Source organism: Nyctereutes procyonoides, unplaced genomic scaffold (assembly GCF_905146905.1).
Source record: "Nyctereutes procyonoides isolate TBG_1078 unplaced genomic scaffold, NYPRO_anot_genome, whole genome shotgun sequence".
Lineage (NCBI taxonomy): Eukaryota > Metazoa > Chordata > Mammalia > Carnivora > Canidae > Nyctereutes > Nyctereutes procyonoides.
Window position 1 is genome coordinate 21,052,587 of NW_026575142.1, and position 24,386 is coordinate 21,076,972.

At 36.8% G+C, this 24,386-nt stretch overlaps 1 protein-coding gene across 1 annotated transcript in view; it reads left to right on the forward strand.

Annotated features, from left to right (window-relative positions):
• The first annotated feature begins 303 nt into the window (after nucleotides 1-303).
• Nucleotides 304-24,386, forward strand: part of SLC38A11 (solute carrier family 38 member 11) — a 52,310-nt gene continuing 28,227 nt past the window's right edge. Inside the window, exons 1-5 of the mRNA XM_055307738.1 lie at nucleotides 304-374; nucleotides 8,500-8,634; nucleotides 9,561-9,626; nucleotides 13,178-13,284; nucleotides 15,249-15,328. Of these exons, the coding sequence (XP_055163713.1) occupies nucleotides 368-374; nucleotides 8,500-8,634; nucleotides 9,561-9,626; nucleotides 13,178-13,284; nucleotides 15,249-15,328 (395 nt within the window). The 5' untranslated portion in view covers nucleotides 304-367. The remainder of the gene's footprint in view (nucleotides 375-8,499; nucleotides 8,635-9,560; nucleotides 9,627-13,177; nucleotides 13,285-15,248; nucleotides 15,329-24,386) is intronic.

The window sequence follows — 24,386 nt, forward strand, 5'->3', positions numbered from 1 at the left end:
CCTGTGCCCCAGGCTCCCCGGCGGACCCGGGACTCGCGATCCCCGCCGCTGGCCTGGTTCGGGCGCCGCCGAGGCTGGGACACCCGCCTGCATGGGGTGCGGCGCCGCTGAATCATTCCCTGTCGCCCTCGTCATTGCCGATGATTACTGCTAACGTCCAGGGGGTGTCCTCCACTCTAGATTTGTCTGACACTTTCTGATTTTTTTGACCATTTAATTGAGTATATGTAATTGCCATTTTATATGTTAAAACCAGAGCCACCTAGATGACAGAGAAGCTCTCATTTCTGAACATGAGCACAAAGGGAAAGCTTGTCGTCAGTGCACGGCTGTTTTTAATGTTGTCAACTCGATTATAGGATCTGGTATGATCGGTAAGTGCTGTTTTGTTTTAGATTTTAAGTGAAAAGATGAAATTTAAGACTTACCATGTTGCTACTAGTCACTGATTATTTTTAAGTAAAAAATCTTAAATAATAAAATTGATTATTTTTTCCTCATTAAACCTTCTCCCCCCCCCCCAATCGTAACAATGTGCATCACAACAGTGTCTTTCATGCAAAAGGTGGGGATGTGATTCATTCTTTTTCCTCATTTGAGAGCATCCTCCACATGTGGTAGGTTAAAGTGGAACTGCCTATGGGATATGCTGGATTTATTTTTATAGGCTAGGTGGTCAATTGATAATGCTACCTAATGTACTTTTCCCTCTTGCTGAAGTGTCCACCATTACCTGAACCACCTTTCTATGACCTTTTAGAGTATAAATCTCCAGATATTTGGAAATATTGGAGGTACATAAGTGTAATCTAAAAACATAACAATCTTATGGAAAATTAAATCATACAGTATTTCCTTACCTATCTATAGTTTTAATTTTTAAGTACAAACTTACTCTGATATATTAATTTTAAGTGTCATTTAGTCAATAAGTAGATATTGGTGAAAAATGAAAAAATATAAATTTATCTTAACAAAGGAGCCATATAATCAGAATTGAAAGAAATGAGTAGCTCATATTTTCTCAATGTGAAGCAAGGGGAAAGTTCTGACAAAATTAAGTGTGTTGCATTATCATAATTAAGGCAATTATTTTTTCAGTGCTAATTATTCTTTTTTTTTTTGTTTTTTAGATTTTATTTACTTATTTGAGAGACAGCAGAAGCAGGGGGAGCTGCAGAGGAAGAGGGAGAAGCAGCTGCACAGGGAGCCTGATGCAGGGCTTGACACCAGCACCCTGGGATCATGACCTGAGCTGAAGCCAGACATTTAAGTGACTGAACAACTCAGGCACCCCTAATTATTCTTTTTTTTTAAGATTTTATTTATTTATTCATGAGAGACACACAGAGAGAGGCAGAGACAGGCAGAGTGAGAAGCAGGCTCCATGCGGGGAGCCCAATGTGGGACTCGATCCTGGGACCCCAGGATCACACCCTGGGCAGAAGTTGGCGTTAAACCGCTGAGCCACCCAGGCTGCCCTAATTATTCTTTTTTTTTTTTTTTTGAAAACATCCAATTTAAGAAAAAGAAAGGACAAAAACAACATCCTGCCCTATTCATTGAGAACACTACCTTTTCCTGTAAAGCTTTGCATTTTAGTTAGTCGTCATTGATTATTTATTGGAATTGCATTACTTTTTTCACCTTTTGCAAGCTGATGTGTTTCCTGATGTTGTTTCCAAATAATAGGCAGTTCTCTTTAATGGCACGTAAGATAGAAGTATGTGAGGCCAGGTAACCAAGTAGGGGCAAAGACTTGCTTGAATTTCTGCCCCCATGAACCAGGGAGGTGTGGGTGCTCTCCTTGGCAAAATTCCAGAGTTCATTCCCCATGTGAACACTTTAAGCTAATTCATGTCAGCAACATACAAAGTACCTCTTAATTATGTTCAGCAGAGTTTTTAAGGGAAACATTTCTAGAGAATAAAAATTCTGAATGGATATAGTTTAAATATGTTTTAGCTTAAATATTTTCTTGCCCTTAATATAAAATTGACCATTTCATAAGAAATACATCTATATACCCCTTCAGCTTTATAAAAAAATACTTATGGTGCACCTATGTGGCTCAGTCGGTTAAGCGTCTGCCTTCGGCTCAGGTCATGATCTCAGGGTCCTGGGATGGAGCCCCACATGGGGAATCCCTGCCCAGCTTCTCCCTCTTCCCCCAGTCCTCCCCCTGCCCCTGAGCGCTCTCTCTCTCTCTCTCTCTCTCTCTCTCTCAAATGAATAAGTAAAATTTAAAAAAATAAAAAATAATAAATGATACAAAATACTCTTTCCTTCTCATTTTTCTCTCCTAGTTACCTACTTCGATTCCAGAGTCAGTCCTTCTTCATATCCCATAACCCTTTTGTGTGCTCTTATTACCCTCTTTGCTTTCCCAGCTAGCTTGTAAGGAAAGCTCTTGGTCATTACTTTCTATATATTCAAGGTCATATTCCCCCCTCACTGTGAAGCGAACATTATTTGTGTGAACTGGCATCTGTTTTTCATTGTCGCTTTCTTATTCCTATTCCATCACCTCATAAACTTGCTCTCTTGATGTGTCCTTAGCTTGCATTTTATTCTGAAATAGTATTGAAATGCTAACATTTGAGTAGCCGTATGCACTGTTTACAACCATGTGCTATGAATATGTCAATTTACTTAGCCTGTTATATACAGGAATTGGGAGAAAGCCTCCATATTTCTAGATGTTTTATTAATGTAATGGGTGGGGCATTTTATATTTTCCCAGGATTACCTTATTCAATGAAGCAAGCCGGCCTTCCTCTGGGAATATTGCTTTTATTTGGTGTTTCATATGTTACAGGTAAAATACTATGTGATTGCGTTTTCCTGCAACTTAAGTAGTGCAATGATGATTACACACACACACACACACACACACACACAAAATAACTGAATCTCCTAATTAGGAAGTGCATCAAATACTCCTAAAGAATTTAGACATTTATGTCTGAGATTTACTTTTCCTGCTAATATTCGGAACAGATTAGAAAAGCATCATATATTACCAAGCCTAAATCCTTTTCATGTGCCTTTTACACCTTATGCAGAGTGGTAGGTGGGGGAGCCATCTTAAAGGCTGATGAGGGCTGAAAGACACTACTTTGAAAATACAGACATCAGCCCTTCCTTCTCTATCACGTCTCTTCTGCTTCCCCCCTTGTCATGTAGTGTTCATTCACACTCACCTTTTGCCACTCCTCCATCTGAGTGCGCTTTACAACCCCTAATCACCTCCTCTTCCTGCGGGTCTCTTCCCTGGTGGGAAGTCACCCCACCACCTCACCTCAAGACAATCACAGGGTCCTTCCTCTACCTTAGGATCACCGTGAAAAAGGCAGTGATCACAAAGAGCACCTGCAGTGGTGGTTTTTATGGTGACTACTATGTGTGGTCACTTAGATGCCTTTTTTCCAGGGACTGCAAACACCTCAACCTTGTTGTCAAACCATTGACCTGGCTCTCAATGGCACCACCTTCCTGTAAGGTTATGATGTCCAGTCACCATTTCCCCACAGTCCGCAGCCAATGACTGACTGATAGACAACGCCTGGGTGGCTTAGCAGTTGAGCCTCTGCCTTTGGCTCAGGGCGTGATCCTGGGGTCCTGGGATCGAGTCCCACATCGGGCTCCCTGCATGGAGCCTGCTTCTCCCTCTGCCTGTGTCTCTGCCTCTTCCTCTGTATCTCATGAATAAATAAATAAAATCTTAAAAAAAGAAAAAGAAACACAAAAGCTGCGTGTCCCCGGCCCACACATACACACCTTCACCGCCACTCCCCTTCCCACCCCCCAGGAGAGGCCAGTGCGTGTTGCAGGTGCAGCTAGTCTCCACCTGAGGCCACCTCGGTGCTGAACTATTTCCCCTGCCCTATCCCCATTCTCCTGAGAGCACTCCCTCAAGTCCCCTGCCTAAGAATCTCTGACCCAGCTCTGCTTCTGGAGACCCTGAGCTAGATGCTGTGGCCTCATAAAATCTCAGTTTTCCAAGATCAGCCTGTAACTGCCATTTGTTTCCCTCAGGCTGAGGAAGAGAGTAAAGCATGCTATAGATTCCAAAGTCAGAGCTGCAGAAGCACTGGACGGCCTTGCTCCCTTCTTTCCTCTTACGGACTATTCTCCCCAAACCTATGGGGCTTTGAGCTTCTACAGCTCTTACTTTGTAGCTTAAGACCCATAACTTAGCTTAAGACCCATAACTTAGTAACGCGGGACCTGTAACACTGGGCTTCTTCAGGGTTGTTGGTGTTTAAAAATTGCACTCTATTCCTGAGAACATTCATCACACTAAAAAAACCCATTCAAGGATTACCCTTGTCCTTTTTAATTTCCTGTTTCCTAGTCAGTCAGCACTGACTATAATTAATTTCCACCCAGGCATAATAACCACGACTTATTTAAGTACATTGTAAACATTTATGTACACAGTAAACCAGTAGATAGAAGAAAATTTAAAAATATGTATCACCAAAGAATTAAATACTCCAGGTGAATTAACAGTTTACTAAAGCCAAGTCACATTATACAGAGGTAAATATGAAATAATATAAATAGCTTTCTCAATATTATGCATGAACTTATGCAATGAGAGTGAGCAGCCTTTTGCAAAGTTGTATTTTGCTAATTTATTAATCGGTAGAAATTAGTTACTCTTGTTAGTTCAGTTGCATGATCAAAATTTTAAGCAACTTTGATGAATAAAGGATGACCACACAGAAGCAAAAAAATTTATAGACTATAATTCATCTTATTTCTTAATTAGGCTTTTAAGAGGAAAATCTGCAATTAGGGTATAGTATTGAATTTTTCTTTAAATGACACTGCAATTACACAATGGTTTTTCTCTGTGATTGTTCTTTTGTCTTTTTAAGGCCTCTAATGAGATATGTCCAGCTCAGCAGTAGTTTTTCTAAGTTCAGTTTTCATGGTTTTGACATGTTGGAGAATAAGAACAAATTATTCACAACAAATGTTTTCTCTTAATTTGCTTTAAGATTTTCATATTTGTTGATTAGAGTATAATAATTTTTATTGTTCAAACACACATACTGATTTAAAAGAAAATTTTTATGTTGAATGACATGGACTCATTCATGGATTTATCTAAAATTTGCATGCCATATATTTAAAGTGAACAAATGGGACGCCTGGGTGGCTCAGCGGTTGAGCATCTGCCTTCAGCTCAGGACGTGATCCTGGAGTCCTGGGATCGAGTCCTGTCGGGCTCCTGCAGGGGACCTGCTTCTCCCTCTGCCTGTGTCTCTGCTTCTCTCTCTTTCTCTGTGTCTCTCATGAATAAATAAATAAAATCTTTAAAAAAAATAAAGTGGACAAAATGTTATAGTGATTGATACTTCAGATTCCTTTTTTAAATAAAGATTTTATTTATTTATTCATGACAGACACAGAGAGAGAGAGGCAGAGGGAGAAGCAGGCTCCATACAGGGAGCCCGATGTGGGACTCAATCCTGGGTATCCAGGATCACACCCTGGGCTGAAGGCGGCGCTAAACTGCTGAGCCACTAGGGTTGCCCTGATATTTCAGATACCTAAAGCTCTTAAGATATATACTTATAGCTTGTACTTTATAAGTAGAAAAACACATTTATTATAAATTCTTTATATATATATATATAGACTAAATTCTTAATAAATTGTTTACTTTAAGCAATGGATTTTGAACTTTTATAAAAATCAGCATTCTCATCCCAAGCATATAGTTCTTCACCAAAACTTCACAACATCTATGAAACTGATCACCTACTCTCTGTGATTGAGGTCCTCATTCTTCCTCTTCCTTGGTCAATAAGTTGCTGTTGAGTTTTCCTGCCTTTAGCATCTGTCCATTTCCTGATGAGTCTTCCATATTGCTGAAGAACTACCTTCATAAAACCTCAGTTTGGGGGACACCTGGGTGGCTCAGTGGTTGAGCATCTACCTTCAGCATGATCCTGGAGTCCCAGGATCGAGTTCCACATCAGGTTCCCCACAGGGAGCCCGCTTCTCCCTCTGCCTGTGTCTCTGCCTCTTTCTCTCTGTCTTTAAAAACAAAACAAAACCTCATTTTGGTCTCTCTCAGGTTTCCAATCAAGGCATTCTAAGACTGTATAATGACAACAGAAAAAAAAAATTATTGCATTCCAATTCCTTCATAGCTCAGCCACAGTGTGAAGTTTTAGTTTTATCTCCAACTAATCTAGACTCTCTATCACATTGTCACCAACACTGCTATGTGTTGAAGATATGTTTTAGCCTTCTGGACTATTCTATGCCCAGTAGAATGTGCTTTCATGCTGCCTTCCCTTGGGTAGTCTCCCTCCTTGACATTCCTTTTCTTCTCTACCTGATGAAATCCTATATCCAAGGCCTACTTAACTCCTCTGCGAAGCTCGTCATGGTTTTAAAAAAGGCAATATAATTAATTGCCATGTTCTTTGTGCTTGCAAAGTATTTTTAAAATATACTTGCTAGGCCGTTTATCATGTTAAATTTTAATCAGATATGTAGACATCTAGCCATCCTGCTATATTGATTCATTCAACAAATATTTAGTGACACTGCTGTCATTATATGAATGAAGAACATTATTCCTGCCTGTATGAAGCTCACAATGTAGTGTCAGGCAGACAAAAACAGAATAATAATACTTTATGGAAAATACCATAATAAAAATATGTGCGAGATGAGAGGGATATTGGCATTTAACCTAGTTTCAAAAGAGAAGGCATATTTTGGGGCTAAGAGACACCTCCACTGACTGTTTATGAGTGAGCAAAGAAAATGGAAGGGTACTCTAAGCAGATGGAAATGTGGAGATGCAAAAGGGAATTGTGTGAGTGATTCCATCTGCTAAAGCATAGGGTTGATGTTTCTAAGTGGAAAGAGAGGAAGTCAGAGGTTTACAGAGAGGCATTTATGAAGGCTCCCACGTAATGATAATCATTACCACTTCCTGAGGACTGGTTTGGTGCTGAGCATGATGCAACCACTGCACTTAATCCTTCCAACTCCATGAAGTAGGTATTCATGTTCTAATTTTATGGAGAAGGAAATTGAGACTTTAACAGGTTAAGCCATTGGCTAATGTCCATGGTTACTGGCAACAGAGATGAAAGTTAAGTACATGGATTTTGGAGCCAGACAACCAGGATCTGAGTCCCAACTCTTCCCTTCTAGCTCTGTTAAGTTCAGTTATTTGTTTAACCTTCTGTGACTCACTTTTCTCATCTATTAAAGGGAGACTTGAGGTAGTAATTTCACTTAGACTTGTTGTGAAGCTTAAACAAGTTAAAACCCTAAAATAAAGTAGATTAGAGATTAGAAATGAGGGGATACCAATGAATAATTTATAATGCAATAGTTAATGTATTTGGTGACTGAAAGAATGTAGCAGGTGATGGATAATGAGAAATCTAGGGTGATGCTCAAATTTCTGTTGGTACTACTCACAGTTTGGAAAAATATAGTTGGAGAACCAGGTTCCTGAATTTACATATTTATGTAAATTAGAATTTGGACATTTAAAATGAAGATGTCTATGTGATCTACAAGATAAAATGTTTGTTAGATTAAGATTTAGGAGGTATCAATTGGATTTATCAACTTGGAGCTCATTGGTGAATTTGTTCAAAGAAGATTCAGTGATGTGGGAGGAATCAAGGTGGAAAGCATATTGCAATGATTTCTATTTTCTTCTTTGTATTTGAGTGCATCTCCAAATTATTTAAAGGAGTAAAAAATCAACTGTGGTGGAAGCATGAGCGAGAGAAGAGAAAAAATAAGAATCACTCTCTGTGCATAGCTGTGTACCCAGTACAACTTCAGTGTCATTCATTAAGTGCTCAAAAAACATTGAGTTAAGTGAAAAAAAAAGGGAGAGATTAACTTTTAATTATATAATTTATGTATATTTGTGTCTTCAATTCCAACTGTAAAATTAGAGCTTGAGTCTTTAAAAGGTAAGTTAAAAAAATTCTTGGAGTTGTCTCCTAACCATAATACAAAGTTACTAGTTCTACTTTGTTATAAAACAAATGATCTGATTCTCCTCAATGTATTTTTTTCTGATTGCTTCATCATTTTTCATTCTTGGTTTTCACACATTGAATGTCTATGAAATATTTGATTACCTACATTCTGCTGCTTGGACAGCTGAGCTGCATCCTGTTAATAGTCGTTACACTGGTTAGGTTATGAAAGTAAAATGGGAAACTGATGCTTTGACTCTAGTCTGCGCACCCTCTTCTGTCCAGTTCATTGCACAGATACGTTAAGTGTATTTGCATCTGAATTGAAAAATATATAACTGGAAACAGTACTGTTTCATGAAAGGTAATGTTTTATGAAAAGAAAGTAAGCCTTGCCATGCCAATTTATTGTAGCATTAAACCCTTCAAAGTTTCTTTTTCTTTAAATCAAAAAACAAAAAAAAATAATTGTATTAAATGTAATCTGATGTTTGTTTAATCACTGTTTTTGCCACAGACTTTTCCCTTGTTTTATTGATAAAAGGAGGGGCCCTTTCTGGAACAGACACTTACCAGTCTTTGGTCAATAAGACCTTTGGCTTTCCAGGATATCTCCTCCTCTCTGTTCTTCAGTTTTTGTACCCTTTTATAGGTAAGTTGAATGTGAAAATGAATAGCGTGACTTTTATAAACACACAAATATTTCTGAAGAAGGTGGTTTAATAGGAGATTAAAAGTGAATAGGTGAAATAATAGATTTCTTGTAAGGCTGAAATATATATATTTTTTTAAATCTAAGGGTTTGTGGAAGCCATGTACAAGGCCAACATGCAATTTAAAAGCTATACCATAATGATGAACATGTCCCCTAGCACTTCTTAGGCAAATTGTTAGGTAAACATTCACCAATGACCGAATTGACATTATTTTTAAAATCAGTAAGTAATACAGCAGCTGTTGTTCAAACCATTAGTTCCTTATGTCTCCATGGAAGGCTACGAATATATTTCCCCAAAATCTTACTTTTTCAAATGAGGGGATATTTGGGAGGCTTCACAATTTTCTCTTATTGTTTCTCACTATGAGAAATGCATGTATTCCTGAAAATATGTGGAAACTGAACTTTTGTAACAAAACAAATCACATTTTAAGTGACTATGGAAACTCATTTAAAATTATTCTGGAAAGAATCAATTTGTGAAGTGAAAATGTTTTTGTAATGGAAACTTATATTCTCATATATATGCTGTCCAGTTATTTTTGAAATTATACATATTTGTAATTACAATATATACTTGAAATAAGTAGGATTATGCCTACTATTTGGGAATAACTGACTACTTTCAAAACAGTTAATGGGTGTTAAAGAGGGCACTTGTGATGGGCACCAGATGTTGTATGTAAGTGATGAATCCCTAAATTCTACACCTGAAACTAATATTACACTGTATGTTGACTAACTAGAATTTAGATAAAAACTTGGAGAAGAAAAATAGTTATATCCAAAAAAATCAAAATGTTCAAGAGGAAACATGTGATGGCTTCTTGGTGACTGTATTGTTTTAATTACATTTTTAGCTATGATAAGTTACAACATAATAACTGGAGACACTTGGAGCAAAGTTTTCCAAAGAATCCCAGGAGGTGAGTCAATGTATTTATATACTATTCATAGTTAATGTAGTTCATAATAATTTACAAGGAAAATATTGGCAAGTGGAAGAGTTGGATGGCTTCAAATATCTGACAATAGCTGGATCCATTCTGCTTCTAAAGTATTATTCTACTTTTATAAATAGTGTATTTCATATTTAAATGTTTAAAGGATATCATTGCTATTCATAGACTACTTTGTATTCTAAATATCTTATGCTACATATCACCAACTCCATGTGGTAACATTTTTCATGTGCTTTTTACTATGCCATTTCTTAAATAAGCAAGCTAACTTTTTTCTCTATTATTTGGGTTAAGGTATAATTTAATATATAAAATTAGCTCTTTTTAATGTATAGTTCTGTAATGTATAGTCTGACAGATGCATATAGTCATATATCCACAACCACAATCAAAATACAGAACAAGTCCATCACCCACCCTCCCAAATTTTCCTTATTTCCCTATATAGTCAAACCCTTCCTAATCTCCAGCTTCTGGCAACCACTGATCTGATTCCTCTCTCTAGTTTTGCTTTTCCCAGAATGCCAAATAAATGGCATCATATAGCATGTAGCCTTTCAAGTCTGGCAATCTTCATTTAGAATAGTGCATTTGAGATCCATCCAACTTTTGGGGTGTATCAGTAGTTTGCTCTTTTTTTTTAATTGCTGAGGAGTATTCCATCATATGAATGTGCAACAGTTTATCTATCACCCAGTGGAAGGACATTTGGGTTGTTTCATTTGGCATGATTATGAAAAACCTTTACAAACATTTCAAGCCGACCTTTTCAACATGTACCACCACACCACTTCCGTTCACCCTTTCACCGTATCATGGTGATTTAAATAATTTAGAGATCATGAGTCTTTTTGTTCTGAAGAGCTTCTCACCCAAGCCACACAATCCTCATCTCATAGTTAGCTGCTCTATAGTTGTTATCAGAGTTGAAAGTGATACAAAAACACCTTTCTTCTTAGTCCCTGAATCACTCCTTCTAGAGACACACAAACTAAAATAAAACAAAACCTAAAACTAGAAATTGCACCTCTTCTTTCACAGAGTTCAGTGGGAATGAAAATCAGGAGACTTGACCATCAAATCACAGACCCATGCTTGCTTGCTGTGTGACCTTGACAAGGTTAATGCCCTCTCTGAGTTTTAGTTTCTTCATCTCTAAATTAGGAAGTAGAGTTTCACCTGCTTCATAGAATTACTGTGTGAAACGACCGAGGTAATACAGACAGTGATTAGCATTTAATAGGCTTGCCTGACACTGTTAGCTCTTAGCAGCTTCTGTTCTAGCCCCCAACTACAAATCATGTTTTCATAAACGGAGAGCACATGAGTGGATAGAATGCTAAGGAAAAATGGAAAGAATTTAACACCATATATAAAATATTGACTTAATTATGTAAAATTTCTATTTTCATAAACAACTAAGGGAAAAAAACAAGAAAAAATATATTGCATGTTAACTGTGATTATCTTTTAATTGCAGGATTCATGAGATTTTTTTTTGTTTCCTTTTTTGTTTGAGTTTTTCAAAGTAGCATCTATTAATTTAGAAAAATCTTTTTATCACTTTTTTTAAAAAATTTCTTTTTATTGGAGTTCAATTTGCCAACATATAGCATAACACCCAGTGCTCATCCCATCAAGTGCCCCCCTCAGTGCCTGTCACCCAGTCATCCCAGCCCCCCACCCACTTTATTTTCACTTAAAATGCTTATTCAGGTATATTTTTGTTAGAAGATCAGCATAAATAATATATCTCATCATAAGATCCTTATTTTAAAATGTCCTTTATGGTAATAGAGATCCTTTGTTACTAGGCTCCTCTCTACTATTCATAGCATTCTATTTCAGTGTTTTCCTAGGACTTAGAATTTTCCCAGTGAAGGAAATCTATATTTTCTACCAAACATATTGGCAAAGCAAATGATTTGAAGGGGTAAACAGAAACACATATACAAACAATTTAATTCAAAAAAAATAATAATTTAATTCAAATTATGCTCACCAGAAATATATAAATAGTTGAGTTCAAGGTTTCTAGAACTTGAACTTCCTGTTTTAGTGTGGGTTTTTTTTTTTTTAGATTTTATTTACTTATTCATGAAAGACACAGAGAGAGAGAGAGAGGCAGAGACACAGGCAGAGAGAAAAGCAGGCTCCATGCCAGGAGCCTGATGTGGGACTCGATCCTGGGACTCCAGGATCACACTCTGGGCCAAAGGCAGGCGCTACACCACTGAGCCACCCAAGGATCCCATGTTTTAGTGTTTTGATTCACAACTTTATGATGATTGTTTAGTTATATCTGAGTTAAGCAAATATTCATGCTTATTTTATTACAGTGTGTATCACATTTATACCACTTTGAAATTGCATCTGAGAATTTTCCTATAAGTTAGTTTATTAGCCATATGGGAAAATTAATCTCGCTTACTTTTTCCCCATAATATTTTTTTTCTTTCTTTATTTTTCTTTCTTTCTTTTTTTTTTCTTTTTTTGTAACCACACTCACACATTTATTCTACAAACTTTAGACTTTGCAGAAATTAATGATCAAAGACTTGGTTTTGCAGAAATTAATGAACAAAGACTTGGTACCACTGGGGACATTTCAGAAACATAATGATATGATCTTTGAAGGAACTCAATATGCGTTAAAAAATTTAAGCACTGGTATCTTCCTTGGAATAGATACATAGCTCCCAAAGTTAATACTGTGATTAGCACAGCCTTAAAAATATATAAATCCTTGTAAGTATGTTGTATTTTATGTTTACAACTTTTACTTGTATTTGATGATAGGCACACATGCACATACACTCCCCTCCCCCACAACACACACACAATTATTTTATCAAGTCACTGGGATAGCCAAGAGTCTGCAGTGTATACTGGTTTCATCAGAGCTTCTGGAGAACTTCCCTATTTACCTCTGTCTTATTTTTTTCAGGGAAACCACTTCTTTCTCAACAAAAGTATAGAAATAGAATATTTTTATCTAAAGCTTGATTTTTGAAATTTCAAGCTCCACTTTCAAGTCTCTCTAGGACACAAAAGTTAAAAAAAAAAAAGAAAAGAAGCCTCAGAACATGCCTCCTCCTCATGTAGCTTACTTCCTATAGAAGGGATTTGCCATTAGAGAGTTTTAGACAAAGAGTGACTTCATGTTTTTAGCTTTTGGGAAGGATCTCTATCTCTGTACCTTCTAGGTTAAAAGTATACTCTAAGGAGACAAAGAAGGGTAGAAGCAGGTAAACTGATTAGAAGGATATTAAAATAATTTGAAAGATAAGACTATTTGAACTATAGGTTCATCCTTAAGTTATTTTGTATTTACATTTTTGTGAATCATTTCTATTTTTACGTGGTTTTATGAGATTTATTTACTCAAAATCTTTGTCATTTAGATAATATTGAAAGTTATTTAAGTCATTTTTGCACTTAAATATTTGGCTATTTGTATCACTGGTGTGTTAACTCACACCTCTAAAGATTTTATAATATTTATTGTGTTTTAGTTGACCCTGAAAACTTGTTTATTGGTCGCCACTTCATTATTGTGCTTTCTACTGCTGCCTTTACGCTGCCTTTGTCCTTGTATCGAGATATAGCGAAGCTTGGAAAGGTAACTTACATTTTTAAAAAGGCTCAGAAATGCACTTTGTTACCTGCACTAATTTTGTCAAACTACTATCTATGTGGCCAAGTTCTTAATTATAGTATTTATCTTAGATTCTTTCTTACCTTTCTTTCTAAGATACATAATCTGATGTCAGGCACCATACTTTCAATTTAGAAAATAAAAAGAACTATACTTATACCAAGTCTAATTTACTGAAGAAAATGTTCTATCTTTTTTATGGATAGTACCTTAAACAATTTAATGTTAGACTAAGTTTAAGAAGTAAGGATGAATCACTACACTGGCTCAAAATTTTTTTGTAAACTACAGTGTTTCATCCAGTGAATTTAAATGTCGATATGTCAGTGATCAATTCATGAGAATTTGGCCAGTGTACATGATTCTTACTGTTAAAGAGAAATGATGCATTTCTAATGAAACCAACCAAATAATTATTTGACTCACCATTTAGGCTCATATGTATAGATTAGCTTTTATCGACCATATTTTTATTTCCTTACTCTCAAGGAGTGTTTGTATTTTATGCAAAATATTATTGGTATTATATTTACATTATGCCAAGCATTCTGATGAAAAGCTTTTTTAGTAGAGTTAGTGATATATTTTTATGTTCTAATTTGAAAGTCTAAAAGTTGAGTGAATTTTACTTTCCACTGTAATATTTTCTGTGTATCCACACTTATGGGTCCTTCCTTAAGGATCTTATTATGGATCCTGTTACCCACATCCTTCCAGGTCAGCTAGAGTGGAGATACTCCAAAGTTTCTGACCACTCTACCTTTGTTCTCTAATAGACTTCCAGAAATGAACAAGAGTCTATCAAAAGCAACTTTTTTTTGTGAATTATCTGAAATAACTCCACAATTTTCCATTTCACATGTTGTAGACATAAATGTTATCCTCTGAGAGCAAAAGGCCAGGCATTCATGAAAAGAAAGCTAATATTCCATCCTATTATTACCTGAACATTTTTCCCTAAAGTCTCCCTTAAGGTGTCCTATTGGAATATCTAAATAAGTCTCCCATTGAGCAATCCCAGAGTGATTAGGAGCCCTGATGTGAAGTTAGGTGCTTGCATTTGAATTCTCCCTCTGCCACTTTCAAGCTGTGTGACTTGGGAATGTTACTTAAAAATCCCTGTTCCTCAGTAGATGAGAGGACTCAGAACCTTATTTCTAGTTAAAAACTAACAACCAAGGAAACAAGGTTAACCAAATGAAATAAAAGCAATTTTACATTTTGTTTTTCTTATTAGAGAAAGAAGTCTAAAATGTGCTTATCCATTAAAAAATTAAGGGCAAAAGCACAGATTTAATAATGAGTGTGCAAAATGCATATATACACAGACCAGTTTATATTTTAGCCAGTTGAAATAGTGACAGAAGAGAAAAGAAAAAGCAAAGACTTTAGAAACACAGACCAAAGGGCAAAATAAAATAGGAAAAAATAGACTAACAGAGCTAAAGAACAGAATGGAAAAAGGAGAGGCACCCCAAAAATGTGTGTGAGTGGTTGTGTGTATGGGGGGAAGGTCCTATATTGAAAGGGGGGAGGGTAAGGTAAAGACAGAAGCAGAAGAAGCAATTATAAATAGAAAAAAAGCACAAGTCAACACCAAAATAGGACCTGAAACGGAAAACCTTCCCTTTGATCCATATCAACTAAAATCATCAGTTTTGTATTATATGCAGTAAGCCACTAAAAACATTTAAAGTCATATTGCAAGATTAGTAATATATGATACTTGCCCCCCCATTTTGGCGAAAAAAATAATACTATGATCTGATAAAAATTTAGCAACACCAGTCTGTAAGAAAAAACTACTACAGGATTGTATAAACAAAAACTGTATAAAGCTCTACTCAAGTAAAAAGAGAAACACCTAATATTTTTAATACACTAATCTCTTTTCCAAACTGACGATATCTTTACATTTTCTTTTGCAGATCTCTTTTCTTTCTACAGTTTTAACAACTCTGATTCTTGGAATTGTAATGGCGAGGGTAGTCTCATTGGGTCCATACATGTAAGTTTTGTTGCTATATTGGTTAGTCTCTAATTTATAGTCTTCACATAGATATTCATATGATGTATTGTAAATGCTGAAGTATAAAGTAGTCTTGGTACCTGGAAGCACCATTTATCTTCAGTATTTGACAAAATGAGAGAAAATAAAAACATCTAAGTAGACAGGCATTTTTCATTTGGCCCCTGTGTGGCTGTTGAGATTAAATTGAGTTTACTTTGTATGTTAATGGCCAGCCTTAAGAGTTAGAGTAAGGAAAGGATTTTAAATAGTGAGAAATAGGGTAGCCCAAGTGGCTCAGTGGTTTAGTGCCACCTTCAGCCCAGGGTGTGATCCTGGGGACTGGGGATCTCAGGATCAAGTCCCACGTCAGGCTCCCTGCATGGAGCCTGCTTCTCCCTCTTCCTGTGTCTCTGCCTCTCTCTGTGTGTGTCTCTCATGAATAAATAAATAAGATCTTTAGAAAAAAATAAAATAAATAGTGAGAAATAGGAATGAAGTAGAGTGCTTGGGAAGGTAAATGGTGGGAATTTTTATATCTATCCCAGAGATGGATTTGTTCTTAACAAAGTTTTACCAATATAGCTGAAATGAGAACAAAGAATATGATGGTGTTTTCTCTGTTAGAGGAAATGTAATCGCTCTGAAAACCACCCTTTATTCCCTTCTAAAGTATATTCTTTGATTATTTTGTGTTCAAATGCTTTGTCATTCGTAGACTGATGGTGATAGCTGGTGCCATTCATTTGCTTTGGATGTTATTATCTGACCAAATAAAATGTTGACAACTGAGTACTGGTTCCCCAAATTTTAAATTTAAATTTTAAAATGTTACTTATCTACCAAACAAAGTGCAGAGGCTGCCAGTTCAAACTATGGCATTTATATACCTCAATTACAGAATAGATTTGCCCGATAAGGACTGGGGAGTTTATTACCCAGAGTCCCAAGAGAATGCTGGAATGAAATAAGCTTAAATTGACCTTAGGACAAAAGAAAATTAACATGTGACAGTGTCTAGCCCAGTGCAGGGAACATCCTGGGTCTTCAATGAATGTTACCCCTGAGGGGAAAAGAAAGGAGACCTGTTGAATAATTATCTGTAATAACATCGTTCCCAAGGTAACTTATTTTTTCCCATCGATTAACTGTTCTGTGAGATCGCATCATTTTCAACATCATGTGGTTATGTCTGGCTTCTTAGTCTACCAGGAAAATTCCAAGCAATTTGCCTCAAATTTATTTGGAAGGGGGTGCCTGGAAGGCTCAATGGTTGAGCATCTGTCTTAGGCTCAGGGCAGGATCCCCATCCCAGGGTCCTGGGATTGAGTCCCACATCCGGCTCCCTGTGGGGAACCTGTTCTCTCTCTGCCTATGTCTCTGTCTCTCTCTCTGTGTCTTTCTTGAGTAAATAAATAAATAAAATCTTTTTAAAAAAATAAACTTAATTGGAATGAATTATGGAACATCCAGTCTAATTGCATTTGATATAACCTTTACTTTGAAAAAAAAAAAACCTACTCTTTAAAGGATTGAAATAAAAGAGAAAAGCATACATATCTATCATGTTTATATTAATGTTCTCTTCGAGTAACTGAATCCCAGTCCATAGTTGTAGTAGCTCGGGCTGCCAAAACAAAATTCTATAGACTGGGGTTTTTTAACAACAGAAATTTACTTTCTCGTAGTTCTGGAGGCTGCCAGCATGGTCCGGTTTTGGTGAGAGGTCTCTTCCTAGTTGCAGAAAGCTGCCTTGCTGCTATGTCTTCACAGGGCAGTGAGGAGACAGCAAGCTCTCTGGTATCTCTACTTAGAAGGACACTAATCCCATCAAGAATGCCCTGCCCTCAAGACCTCCTCTAAACCTAATTATCTCCCAAAGTCCTCATTTCCAGATACCATCACAAAGGGGCCTTGGCTTCAATATATGAATTTTTGGAGGGAACACAATTCAATCCTTAGCCATAGCAGTTTTGAAACGCATCCAGTTCCCTTCACTGTGGCCATTTATTCTTTCATTCAGTGAAAGCTCACCGAATGCCTATTGTTTCTTGCTATTTTGCTGCACCCTCAGAGAAAAAGAGCAGAGAAACTTAAGTCAGTACCTGTTGAAGGTTGTTCACCACCAAGTGGTGAAAATGAACTTATTTTTAAAACAAAAAGGAAGAAAAAGAAATGGCAGTGCCATAGAAGTGCAAAATAGAGGCATAAAAGCAGTAGGGCTGCCAAAGAAGGGAGTGCTTAATAGTTTGTCTGAATCAGGACCGGCTTCCTTGAAGAAAAAAAAAAAAAAAATATATATATATATATATATATATATGATCTGGGTGTTTTAGGATGAATCTGAATTTTTTCAAATAGATACTTTTTAAAGTATAAAAGGCATTTGAGGCCCAGGAAAGGTAAGCATAAAAGAACAAAAGCGTATGGTAAATTCTCCTAATATTTACTTAGTACCTACTATGTTGGTACTGTAGTCACCTCTGACTTTCAAAGGCTGAGTTTACACAACAAAAAGCTAATAAGTATACCGAGCAGAATACAATAAATAATTGTTGGTTAATGTTTTTAATTGCGTAAGACAGCATTTTTAGTTGGAGCTTTTATTATGAAAAGTGATTCTAGAGAATAAATTATTAGGTTATAATAAAAGGTCTAATAGATTTGGCAAATAGAGTACTATGAGGCCATATTGAGGGGAAAAACCCAAGTAGCTAAAAGCTGAGATAAATAAGTTAATCATTAACTGAGTCCCAAGGAGACAGTTTGAAGCAATGATTTTCCTCTCCAGGGTCACATTAGAATTACCTGAGTAGCTTTCAAAAATGCTGATGCCAGGGGCCCCCTGCAGAGATTCGGAGGGAATTGGTCTGGGAGCCAATTCATTATTGAACAGTTGTGAGGTTGTGAGCAAGACTCTTGGTTGAAAGAGACTGAAATCATGAGGACACATTTAAACAGGTGTAGCATTTCTAAAAGTCGACTAGGCCCTGTTGTGCTGTAAATTTTCATGATTTATTCTCCACTTACCGTTTTGGTACCTTTTGTTCTACAACCTGTGTGTGAGATACTATTGTGAAAACCAAGAGAAAACATCTCTGCTCTCAAGGGGCTCCCCATTTAGTGGGGAAGATAAGGCGGTGCAAATGCCTGTCGTGGAGGCAAGCATATCTTGACACAAAAGGAAGAGGAAGGAGAGGCCACTTCCTGGTGGCACTAAATGAATTGATTTTATGGCCAAAGAGCTATTTATTTCTGTTGTAAACAACATGTGGTCTGTATCTTTCTAACCTTCCTCTAGCAGTGCTATCAGACTTCATCTGAGCCTTTGAAATTTTTCTAATAACAAGGATTATTTACTTAACTCTTTCAATATTTAGATGTTAAAGAAATGTGTGTTTTTTTTTTTTAATGCTGTGCCGCCTTTTATTTCTGTTTGAATACTACTGCAAACAACTTCTGTTTGTCCAGATTTACAATCAGGCTAATCAAATCCCATGTTCAAGGGTTGGCATAATAGCTAGTCAGGCAGGCTTATTTCTGAAATATGACAGCCACGAATGCTTATAATCCATAAAACATGAGAAATTCAATACTCCATGTGTGTTTTTTCCTCATTTTTGGTTCAGAGGAATGATCAGAAAAGCTGTACTTTTTCATAGGGCTTTTAAAATGGTGTTTGGAAAAGAACTTTAAACCGGCTATCAGAAAAGAGGAAGGTTTGTAATGGCTACTGGTATTGACCTTGTTACTATGGAAACATCTTTTTAGTAGTTGTGTTTTAAAAATAAGACACACAATTCAATTTCCTTTTCCATAACTCATAAGGCCATAAATTCTGCTTTTTGATATGATTTCAAATATGTTATAGTCCAATGACTTTCAGTGCTCTTTGGAAATAATGTTCATTTTTATTGTATTTTCTAACCTTTTGCTTTCTTAAAAACTGAAGTGGCAAGGCAATTTAATTGCTTTCTAGAAAGTGTGCTAGTATCACAATGCAATGATAGTTCTTCCTTTTTTTCAAACTACAATTGGGGGCATTATCACTGTGAAAACCTTCATTCTGTGCTTCATTAATATTCCATTCTTTACATTCAGAATGGAAATGATAGCATGAGGTCCAAAGTTACAACTATTTTCTCTTCATCTAACATGTTTTTTATAGCATTTTAACCATTAACGCTGTATTCCAAACATAATTCCAAAAAGTGTGTCCATACCTCCAACAGACATTTATGTACATAAAATGTGCCATCTCCAAGAATCTCAATATGTATTAGTTTCTTTACCCCTTTTCCATTCGAACCCTGAAATTCTATGGTTTGATGCTATATATAAAGAGGACCTAGAAGGAATTAAAGAAAGGATCAAAAAAAAAATAGGTAAAAGCAGAGGAATAGTGCATATTTGAAAAAGGGAATGATTATTTAATTCTGTCAAATACTAGCCACTGATTTTTTTTAATTTTTTTTAATTTTTATTTATTTATGATAGTCACACACAGAGAGAGAGAGAGAGAGAGGCAGAGACACAGGCAGAGGGAGAAGCAGGCTCCATGCACCAGGAGCCTGATGTGGGATTCGATCCCGGGTCTCCAGGATCGGGCCCTGGGCCAAAGGCAGGCGCCAAACCGCTGCGCCACCCAGGGATCCCCTAGCCACTGATTTTTTATGATTAAATTGTTGCCCTTTTTGTTGCAAAAGATAGCAACCATAGAACCCTAACTGCTTAAAGCAAAAGATAATTTATCTCACATAACTTTAAAATTCATGAATATTCATGTTATTAGATTTGGTTGGGTTTCGTTTAATCAATGAAATCAGACATAGTTTTTCTTTTTTTCACTTCTTGGCTTTGCTTAATGTTTTGGCTATGGTTTCTGAAAAGCTCTCCCCTCATTGTCATGAGATGACAGTAACATAAACAGTCTACATCCATCCATTCAAGTCCAAGTCCATGAGCTTTCTCTTTTAAATTACTTCCAACCTCACTTCCAGTATTAGTTCTGATTGGCTCTAATGAGGACCCATGATGATCCCAGACCCTATCATCATGGCCTATGTTGACTTGCTCATATCTATGTTACATGCCTACCCTTGATGCTAAGGATACAGTCAGCCCCACTAAAGCACATGGACTGAGAGAAGAGGAAAAGGTGGTCCTAAAAAAGTCAAAGCAATGATGCCAAGAGAAGAGGAAGTAGCCACTGCATGATACTACTATAGATGTCCACTTCAGCTGAGAGGAGGTTACTGTTAGCCTTTTGAAGTAACAATCCCATGATATGGGTGGACACCAGATTAGAGAGAATTAAAATGCAAATGAATGATAGAGAAGTGAATTGAACAAATATCCACCTCCTTTTGTTTTTTAAGAGCATCAAGGAATGAAAATAACATGACAAAATAGTGGCTTGAGACAGTAAGATCTCCAACAAATACTTTTTTTTTTTTTTTTTTTTTTTTTTTTTACCATGGGAGATATTAAACATGTATAGGTCAAGCCAAAAAATGGAACCCAAGTCCCCCAGGAGACCTTGAAAAGTTGTAATTTATAATATAGTGTAATCCTTGCAGAGGAACTGGGTTGCTCCTTCTTCCTCTTGGAACAATAAGATCAAGTATGGAGAGTAAAACATGGATACATTCTGAAGACCAGTGAAGCACTTTTGAATGTTCATGCCCAGTAGGCTCTGTTTTTTTCAGAGATGAGATTATTATCTGAGAATGTAGTAGACAAAGGTATGTTCAGAACCTGAATATTTTAATTGGTTATATTTGGAAATTTCTCCATAGAAAGTGAGAAGGGATCTACACATAGAATAAAATAATCACACTATATGTTAAATTATCTTTATTCATATTTTATGCATTTTCTTGTGTATTTTATGCCTTTCCCATGAGAACAAGAATCACATTTGCTTTTTCCACACTGCATATCCATTATTCAGCACAGTGCCTAATGCAGAATTAGAATTGTAACAAAAAACTGTTAAATGACCAGTTGAATAAAGGAATGGACCCTTAAGCCTTCTGCTTTTGGTTGATTCAACTTGGAAATTAACTGACCATAATTTCAGAGTAATGAGACAATAATAATTATCCTGAGACAATAAAGATTTCAGGCAAAAGCATTCCCTGTCAAAGATAATTTTCCTAAGCCTACTTCCTCACTAACATAATTAGCTAACTCATCTGCTAAAATACCATTTGACTCCAAGTTCTGCAGCACTGTTAGAATTAGTGGTACATTTAGCCAGACAGATTGCCTACATGAAGCGACAAATAGGACCACCATTTGACTTGAGTCTACATGCAAATAAGAAAAAACAGCTGCAAGACAATATATTCTCAGAGAAGTTTAGTCCAGCAACTGTGTTAGTGGAGCTGAAGGAGTAGTCTAGGCTATTCCGAGTTAAGAACTTATTTCACTTTTCATCAGTGATTTTTATAAATGGCTGCCATAGTGAGATTTGCCACCTGCCTGTTATTTCCAGCGAGAAGCCAGACTGGTCTGTGGCATAGATTCACAACCAAGGAGCAGAAATAGAGTAGCCCGTTCTTTCGGTCAACAAGCATTTATGAAATGTCTAGCTGGGGCTAGTCACTCATCTAGGTATTTGGGCTATGAAGATGAAGAAAATACAGTCCCTGACCTTGGATACCTATAGTTTCTGGATGGGGAGAATAGACATTTGGAAGATAATTCCAATATAATAATTCATGAAATTATGGGAAAATGCCTTGGAAACAGAGAAATAACTGTTAGCCCAACCTGCCTATTAGGCAGGTAATAATATTTCAAGGTAAGAGAATATGACCTGTTGCTTGAAAATATGTACTGGTATTAACTGGATCAAAAAGGAAAATGGAGGGAGGTTGGAAGCTATTGTCGGCAGGAGTATGTGAGGCCGAGACATGTGATATGTATAGTGGCAGAAGCAATTCAAGGTTCTAACACTGGGAAGGACCTAGAGAAAAGGGATACTGTCATTGGTTTGGGAACTATGAAAATGATAATGCTGCCCTTGAGAATATTCTCAAAAACTTTATTTTCCTTACATTACTCCTCAATATATATATTTTATTACACTCTTAATGTAATCGTGTCTCCATGTTATCTCATTTTTTTTTAGATTTTATTTATTTATTCATTAAAGACAAAGAGAGAAAGAGAGGCCGAGACATAGGCAGAGGGAGAAGCAGTGAGCCCAATGTGGGACTCGATCCCAGGACTCCGGGATCACACCCTGAGCCAAAGGCAGATGCTCAACCACTGAGCCACCCAGGTGCCCCTCCATGTTACCTCATTTAAACAACTGCTGAAGATGGTGCTTTCCTAATCCACAGACCCGTGTTCTCCCATCACCACTACCTGTGTAGCTTCTCTGCTTAGGAAGTCACTAGACTTTAGTAATTGTGAGCTGAAAGTTTGGCAAGACTGTGCAAAGAAATGATGGTAGACAGGTTGACAGAGACCAATAGGGAAGGAAAGCTTCATGTGTAGCAGTAAGAAATTTGAATTTGTTCCTTAGCCAATGGGGCATTGGAGATTCTTCAGCAGGAGAGCAACCGGAGCCAGTCTCCATATCAAAGGACTCATCTTACAGCAGAGGTAAGGATAGTGGAGGTACAAAGACTTGGAAGGAGGCTATCTATAGCAAGAATCTGGGCAAAAGACATCTGAACAGTATAAGGACAAGGCTGGTAGAAATGAAGAAGAGGAAGGTGATGCCAAGGTGTCCAGCGTGGACAACCAGACTGTTAGATGGTCCAGAATTCACCATCAAAAGGAGAAGATGGGAGAGTCTATTCAGTCAGTTAGCATTTGCTTACTGGGTCAGTCACTTTTTGTAGGATCTGGGTCTGTGAAGATCAATATGGCACCGTCCCTTTCTGCGGGTTTTTATAACTCATTTCGGATGAGGTAGGGCAGATAAACACATAAAAGATAACCCCAAGACTATTTAATAGGATTATGGGCAATGTGCTATAGAAACATAGAGGAAGGACCCTAGCTTCTTTTAAGTTGTTAACTAGGAGAGGAAGCAGGTCTGGGAAAATCATAGTAAATGTTTATATTTAATATCTTGATTTTGAGTAACTCTTGGAATGGGTAAGAAAACAAAAGAGAAGAAGTCATTTAGTGTTTTGGAAATGCAAGTCAAATTTAGGGAGAGTCTGGAATGGGGAGGATTGTACAGGAACAATGCGTAAGGTGATGAATGACATAACCCAAGGAGAACCCACTGAAAAATAATTATCTGGAACTCACATCTGAAATTACGTTTATTTTAATATAAATTCACATTGTATTTTAATTTAATAATGTCTTGTGAAAAACACAGTAGGGAACCAAAATAACACTCATAATTCTAACAGGTTCTCATCCCACTGAGAAGTGAACATGCCCCCTCCTACTCACTCTTTGCCCTTTCAATCCCAATTCACAAAAACAGTTAACATCAACTTTTAAAGAGTTTGCAGAGGAATTGAAGCCAATAGTGGGGAAAAAAGGAAAAAGTGACAGAATAAGAATCAAAAGTGGTTGGTGTCCCAAATGGAAAACAGGAAGTGTTTGTCATGTTTATGGTGCCAAGTTGTACAAACTTTTTATATGATTCATAAAAAAAAAATCCAAAATTATGTTTTGGCAAAAAAAAATCAGCATAATGTTTTATGTAAATGTTAATTCAAGATTAGCTTTTATGTAAAATTTGTTTTTTAAAAAAGAACCAGCTTTGATGTTTAGAGTGATCCCCAAGAAGAACTTTCCTGAACAGCTTTATATGTTCCCATAAACCCCAATGGTTTATAGAAGAGAATCAGAAGAAACCCGAGCTGGGAGCAATGAGGTGAGAGCTGTCAGCTGATGCCCAGGCTGGGGCAATGGACAGACTTGCCTGTGGCATCGGTATAGCTTGTGGTGTGGCCGGGCAGCTTTTGTTTGCATGCCAGCTGGACCACCCAACTGTCAGATGTGTGTGATTGAAGAGGGAAATATGCCCAGATTATATGATGCAAGAGGTGCCTATGTGTAGCTGAAAGGAGGTAGG